The sequence below is a fragment of the Amphiprion ocellaris genome, chromosome 11, assembly GCF_022539595.1.
Source record: "Amphiprion ocellaris isolate individual 3 ecotype Okinawa chromosome 11, ASM2253959v1, whole genome shotgun sequence".
NCBI classification, from domain to species: domain Eukaryota; kingdom Metazoa; phylum Chordata; class Actinopteri; family Pomacentridae; genus Amphiprion; species Amphiprion ocellaris.
Window position 1 is genome coordinate 4893089 of NC_072776.1, and position 7585 is coordinate 4900673.

At 40.2% G+C, this 7585-nt stretch overlaps 1 protein-coding gene and 1 long non-coding RNA gene across 6 annotated transcripts in view; one reads left to right on the forward strand and one right to left on the reverse strand.

Annotated features, from left to right (window-relative positions):
* fhip1b (FHF complex subunit HOOK interacting protein 1B) overlaps window positions 1-7585 on the forward strand; it is a 42567-nt gene that overhangs the window by 12236 nt on the left and 22746 nt on the right. For 2 of the 4 annotated variants that reach the window (XM_035952303.2, XM_035952304.2), the window contains exon 2: window positions 824-1278. In XM_035952303.2, the coding sequence (XP_035808196.2) occupies window positions 1150-1278 (129 nt within the window). In that variant the 5' untranslated portion in view covers window positions 824-1149. The remainder of the gene's footprint in view (window positions 1-823; window positions 1279-7585) is intronic. The other 2 variants (XM_035952302.2, XM_035952305.2) reach the window with 1 other exon arrangement.
* LOC118470925 (uncharacterized) lies at window positions 3718-7429 on the reverse strand. 2 transcript variants are annotated; one of them, XR_004848106.2, is made up of 4 exons: window positions 7301-7429; window positions 5793-6315; window positions 4282-4356; window positions 3718-4131 (listed from the first exon to the last, which is right to left on the reverse strand). It is a non-coding gene; the product is annotated as an uncharacterized LOC118470925 (long non-coding RNA). The 2 variants fall into 2 exon arrangements; XR_008603227.1 differs by having other exon boundaries at window positions 3718-4356.

The following is a 7585-nucleotide window of genomic DNA, read 5'->3' on the forward strand; positions in this document are numbered from 1 at the left end:
GGAATTCACACGTAAGGCGAGGACCCCCTGTGTTCTGAAAATTAGCAAATGGAAATAATGGGTTTGTTTTTGTCTTACGGTCGCGAATTAACTTAATCTTTAAAAGACGTATTTAATACACTGATTAACCGTAGCAGTTCTTTCTAGCTTGTTGTTTTTCCTGCAAACATGTCCTGACTTTGTCTCCACCTGTATTGTTAATGCTGCCATCAGTATCACACGTTTACCTCAGCTGACCTGACAGAAACCAGTGTAACACCCACATTAAATCGACTTCTGCATTTGCACGGTGTTTTTATTCTCAGTGCATCACAGCATCATTCTTATTCAGCCACTCACACACTGCGAACGGCCACCGTGAACATTCTGACACCCGCTCTACCTGCCGAGCCACAACCTCCCTCATGTATGTCCAGCTAATGGACCTTAACATGCAACATAGTGGTTATTCCACTGCATTTTTAGACCCAAATGAAGAGAAATATAATCAGATAAAACACACAGATTGGAGCTTTAGATTAAGAGGCTGTCAGAGTTTCTTGAAAAGTGTTATTTTTTTCGGGGTGCCCGTATAGCTCAACGCGTTAAGCGGGCGACCCATGTACAGGGGCTGGTCCCCGACGCAGCGGCCCGGGTTCGATTCCTGCTCGTGGCCCTTTGCTGCATGTCTTTCCCCGACTCTTCTCCCCATTTCCTGTCTGTCTCTCACTACACCTATCAAATAAAGCCAACAAAAGGCCATAAAAATAACTTTAAAAAAAAGAAAAGTGTTATTTTTTTCAGATTTTATGTTTATGTTGTTTTTGTGTGTGTTTGCTGACAGCAGAGCCCCGTCCTGACCGGCTATGGAGTGGAGTTGGCTTCAGACTGGATGACAGGGTCTACAGGGAGGACAGGGTCACTCAGCTTCTAAAGCAGCAGCGGGCTTTTCCTCGACGTGCACTGACCGGCACTGACAGCCCTCTCAGCAGACCTCCTTCTCCAGTCGGATACACTTTCCCTTCCCTTTCTGCCCCTCTTCTCTCCTCCTTTTCCCTACATCTTTTTCTCCTTTTAATCCCTCTTAATTTCTTTTCGCTTCTCTACTTTGAGCTTTTTCCTGTCCTGCTCTGGTCTTTGAGTTCTTGTCCCTCACCTGTCTGGTCCAGTATGAGCTGGCTGAGCAGGTTGAACCCTCGGGGTCCTGGGAGTCGATCCGGGCGGAGCGCTGTCCCCTCCAGCCCCTGCACCGCCGACCCGGAGACCTGCCTCATGGTGTTTGAGAACCACTGGAGACAGGTGAGCTGAAGAACTGAATTTTAATCAACATACTGAGCACTGTGGGCCTCAGCCCTTTCATTTTTAATAAGTTGGCTGCACGTTTTATTGAATAATACTTTTACTAGGGCTGTCAAAATGATCACGTTAACCCTGTAAAACCAAATATAGAAAAAAAATTAGAAAAATAAATTAATAAAATAAAAAAATTAAATGCATATATAAATGCATAATGCATATGCATATATATATATATATATATATATATATATATATATATATATATATATATATATATATTAAAAAAAATTAAAATTTTGTCATCTCAAGAGTTCTTAAGAATCTGCCTGGGCCACGTGCACACAGACACCAATCTGTAACAGGAATAACAACACCTGTACATCTGTGAAATCCGCAGCTGTCTTCATGAGTGTCTCCAAAGCAGGAAGGCTAAAGTGAGCAGAGCAGCTACATAGGCCATCAAAAAGATGTTTCTGAACAAAATTATCTGGACTGTGTAGCTTAGAGATATCCCGAGTAATCAAAAAGGACTTTAGCACCAGACAAGGGGAATAAAAACCAATCAGACACAAAATACTGTCTTAAATAAGTTCGAGGGATAGCTACCCGCCCTTGCTACAAAAATGCACAAAATATAAGGAAAACACAACCATCAATTCAACTACATTGCTAAAACTGGTTCTATTCAACCCTAAAATTAACCAAACATGAGTGTCTCACACACAAATGCCCACTGAATCAACAGAAACGGTAAATGAAGTGAAAAAACATGTCCTGATGAGAAAAATCAAATGGTTCTTAATTAAGTATGAAAATGCCTTTAGATAAGGTGCTGTTTTAAAGGTAGAATGAGTTCAGTTTGGTTCTGAGAGGTTTAGGAGTGTTTGTGAAGGGCCAAAAAGGGTAGAAGAGGAGAATAGAAGGGATAATACAAACTAAACTGAGGCAAGCAAAACAGAAAAACTTGGAGGTTTGTGTGTAAAAAAAAAAAAAAAAAAAAAAAAACGTAAAAATAAGAGGAGACTTATCTTAACTCCACCACTGTCCAACCAGTCCAGAGAGGAAGGTGAGTGATCCATATCCAGCCCTGTCCTGGCATCAGTTCACAGTCAGAAATAAACTGCAAATCCAGCTGGATCAAACTTCAAAATATCGCTTTATTTCTGTTTTCACTCCTCCCACTGTTCTCCTCCATGCTGCCTTTGTCAGGTGTTTCCAGCTCACAGGTTTACCTGATTTCTCTCCTCCCTTCACTTCCTGTCCAGCTGAAAAGGGCTATTCTGTGTGATCACCTTCAAAATAAGAGCTTTTGACTATTATAAATTGAAAGCATATTTTTCGGAATGTGTGTAAAAATCTTAGTTCTTGCACTACTCGACCATTTTGTTGTTGCATCCCCACACTGCAGCATTTTCAGAGAAGCTGTGAAACTCAGAGAACAAAACAACTAGTGCTGTAGTCAAACGCCTAAAATTGTACTTACTCTTTAACCAATCAGTTGTTTGTGAGGAAAATAAAATCTGCAGCTGTAATGGACAATAAATAAACATAAAAAGCGAGTATTTACAGCATATTAAATCATTTTAAGGTAGTTTTATACTGAAATGATAATGGATCATGCATCTACTATGATTTCTGAAAATGTAATCCCAGCATAAGAATTGAAACGAAGTCAGTGTATATAGACGATGTGTCATGTTGGTTTTTAAAATGCAAACTGTATATTGTGTGAATTTATCATGAAGAAATGTGATATTTCCAGTGTTCCACAGTTTCTTTTTCTCTTGATGAGCTTCTTGGTCAGTTATTTAACACTAGTTGCTGCTCTATAAAGAAAATATTTGTATATCTGTTTTATTTCTTGAGCAGCACACGGATAAAAACTAAACGGTAGAGAGAGCAGCTTTAAGTTTAAGGCTCTGTCTTTGTTTTAGTGAATGATTATCTGTCCAGACATTGAGTGTGGAAGTTCACATATCCAGTTGGCCGTTCTGCTGCTGACGAGAGTCTTCAGTCGGTGTTCTTTAACAGCGTGACTGGCTGATGTCCAATCATTGACCGGATGTTTTATAGGTTACAGAGCCACATCACGGCCCGCTCTGAGGCTCCGTAAATCAGAGGGATGTGGGGGGGGGTTGATTCCAGGGTGTGGAAGCTTTGCAACGGTACCTTTTCTAGACTGAACTTTTAGCTGTGCAAGGAGGAATCCATCATAGAAGAAGCAGAAAGTCCTCATATGATGTGAGCATGTTTGAATATCCACCAGATCCCTAGTACTGCTCAGAACATGTATGTGTTCAGGGTGGTGTGAACTATCAGTCCTTACAATCATAATAATAATGCATTTTATGTGTAATGCACTTTTCATTTAGGCAAAATGTCAAAGTGCTTCATTAAAGATATAAAAGGATAAAAACAAACAAGCAGGTAAAATAATAATAAAGATTTCAGGGACACGTTTAATTAAAAGCTCTGTTCAAGAGAAAGGTTTTTCTGCTTTTTCTAAAAAAACTCCCACAGTTTGTTGAGCTCTCAGGTGGTCAGGGAGGGAGTTTTGAAGGTTCTGCCTCTATGGTCGGGAGCTTGGTTCTGTGCAGACGGAGAAGGAGGTGATGATTATTAGTGGAGGTTTCTTTTAGATGATTGGAGGCAGAGGAGTTCTTTGAAGTATTCCGGAGCGTTGCCATGAATGTAGTCCTGGATTCTGAATGAGATGGGGAGCCAGTGGAGTGAACGGAGGATAGTGTGATGTTGTTTTGCTTCTCTCCAGGATCCTAGCAGCTGTTCTGAGTATATTGGAGCTTTTGCAGGCTCTTGCTAGAGATCCTGATGAGCAGTATGCAACAGTCCAGCCTGGAGGAGACAAAGGCTGGATGAGTTTCTCTGTATCAGAAAGGGCGAGGGTGGGACGGAGTTTGGCATTATTATAGAGGTGGAAAAACAAAGACTTGCACAGATGTTTGATGTAGTTGTTGAATGTCAGGTGAAGGTCCAGTCTCATACCGAGGCTGCTAACTGCTGATGAGAGGGGAATGTCTGGTCTGGAAAGGTGGTGGTGGTTCTGGAGGTTGACTGGACCTGATGAGGGGCGCCGACAAGAATGGCTTCAGTTTTTTTGGTTCGATATTTTTAAAGAAGATGTTTAATTTATCAAGTTACACAGCTAGCAGAAAATACTGAATATAGTGAGTGGTTTTGTGGGAGAACATGTTTTGCAAACAATCTGTTGTGAAACTTTCACCAAATTGTTTTTTACCAATTTCGTGTTTCACTGGGTTACAGCTCACACATTTACCACACTTATTTTGAGAAACAACTGTTATCTGCACAGGCTGCTGGCAGATCTGCAAGTTCATTACTGCTCCAGTCATGCTGACTGGTAGATTAAATGTTGTGAAATATTTGCTCATTTGACAGGTCTTTTTTTTACACTGTGTTGATGCCATTTCGTTCCATTTTATTTTGAAAAATGAATTGCGTTTATAAAATCTAACATGTACTTTTTAATTCTGTTCAAACTGGTTTTATGTAGTATTCATTTTCTGAATTTATGATTAAAATTATATTATAATACATTTTCACCTCATCTATGGGGACAAACAGTCTCATATCGGACAGGGGTTTGTGTTCACTTCCTTGATAATGAAACAACAAAATAAAATCTTAGATCAGACAAATAATCTCACTGCTGTCTGTGCAGTTACAGCCAAACTTAGTATAAGAGACCTGTAAGGGTTGATGAGAAATGTTTTCTGTTTTGTAACTCTTTACTCAAGGACGTGATAAGATTTAAACAGAGCACTCTATCATTGAGGGACTTTTGAAGTCCATGGGACATATCTTGCATACATTTTTATTAAAAGTAAAAAAAAACTAATGTTTTTATGTTCATTATGATCATGTCTTTACAAATTCCATAATTATTTGTTATGGAAACAATCACTTATTAATAAAAAATGACTGGATAACACTAAAATGTCAACTAAATAACCATCCAAATTTAATAACAACCACCTTCTAATTAGCTAAATAATAAAATGAGCTGATTCAGAAATAGTTTTGATTGTGTTCTTTTTATTAAGTTGAGATAATCATGACAGATATTTCTCTCTTCTTTTTTTAGCAATATATCAACTTTTATGTGGAAAATAAATTAAATCACTTTCCGCTAAGTTCCCCATTACAAAAACACCTCTCAAGGAAGTGTGTTAATTCCAGATCACATGACCTGCTCCACATGATGTCATTTCCTCCTGGAGAAAAGACTGGCCAGACTCCAAGGCTTTCTGAGTTATTTAATATAAAGTAGTCAACAGGTTTACTACAATATCTTTAGAAATAACTTTCAATTTCACTCAATTGTATATATAATATTGAGAAGAATCTTTCTCTAAAATGCCATGTGGTGTTTGGTTAGAGGAGGTCATGTTGATTTTAGGCCTGAAAACAGCAAAAACGTCAACTGTGATACAAGAAGTCCCACAATTATATATTGACCCAAATATTACACTCACCTCCTCCTCACCTCCTCTTTCTCAGGTCTCTTGGGTGTTGGAGCAGCACGAAACGTCGTCCTCCAGCGATGACCTGACGGCGGTGAGGAATCACACCGACCAGATGTTGTGTCTGCTGGCGGAGGAGCGACCTGCTGAGAGCTCAGACGGCGGCGCCAGCGTGCCGCCGATGGGCCCCATCCTGGAGCTGGTGGTCACCGAGAACATCCTGGAAAGCCTCGTTCAGTGGCACCTCCGCCGAGGCCTGGACCCCGACAGCCAGGGGGCGCTGCTCAAGCTATTTGAGATGCTCATAGGTCAGTCCCAGCAGCCTCTGCTGCAGCACACGGCCGTCCTCCACCCGCTGCTCAGGCTGCTGGGAGCTTGTGCCGACCCAGAACTCGGCTGTCCTTCGGCTCTGGAGAACAGTCTGGTGCTGCTGCTCAACCAGGTACATGAAAACCTGCAGTCCTCTCTGATGTGTACTCTAGTACAGGGAGTCAAACTCATCTTTGTTCAGGTTCCACATTCAGTCCAGTTTGATCTCCAGTGGGCCGGACCAGTAAAATCAAGACAAAACATTACAAAAATGAGATGCAAAAAGACAAAAACAAGAAATAATATGACAAAAGCAAGAAACAAAATAACAAAAAATGAGACAAACAACACGAAACAAAACAAGAGACAAAAAAATTTGCCAAAAAAGTTACAAATCGACAAAAAAATGGACAAATGACAAAAATGAGAGAAGAAACTACACAAATGACACAAACGAGACAAAAAATGGCAAAAACGAGAAACAAAACGCCAAAACACGAGACGAAAGTCAGAAAAAAAGACAAAAAACACAACGAAAACAAAACAAAATGTTACAAAAATGAGACAAAATGATAAAAACGAGAAACAACAGAACAACAAGAAATGACAAAACAAGACAAGAAAGAGACAAAACGTTAGACAAAAAAGTTACAAAGCGACAAAAGACAAACAGCACAAGTGAGACCAAAAAAAAAACCACAAAACCCATGAAGACACAACATAATTTCTGAGAAAATGTGAAATGACCTGCATCATGACAGCTGTTAAAAGTGCTTATTAGGAAATATATGTAAATAAAATTTGACAGCATTCAGAAGCACATTTTGAGACACACATCTAATAAATGCAGCGTTTATGCATTTGATTCATACCTGTTCTATTGTAATCAAACGAAAACTAGATTTAGGAAATATAGTGAAAATAATTTTAAAAAATGATTGAAAAACTTTATTTGTATAGCACCTTTACAATACAAAGTTGCAAAGTGCTTTGAAATAAGACAAATGTCAAATTAGACAAATAATGAAAATAAATTCAAAACAAAATAATAAGAGCCTACACATGCAGTACAACAAGAAAAATTGTTGTCAGGATTATTATTCTCTCAAATTTCATGGCTGAATTACAAAATTTGTCTGTTTCTCAAGTTAGACTAATCACTGCTGTTGGTGCATGATTTGCCATCACTGTTTCGGACTATTCCATCCTACCATTTCATTCACTGACACCCTGCTGCTCCCCATCAGGTCTGCGTGTCCATGGCCCGGCAGCCGGTGGTCCTAGAGATGTTGTTCCGGGCTGCACCGGCCCAGCAGGGCTCCACCAACCTGCTGATCTTCTCCCTCCTGGTGCCGTTCATCCACCGGGACGGAGCCATCGGACAGCAGGCCCGAGACGCTCTGCTGCTGGTGATGGCGGCCTCAGCCAGCCATGAGGCCGTGGCACGATACATTGCCGAGAACTCGTACTTCTGTCCGGTGAGCGACGCCCATCAT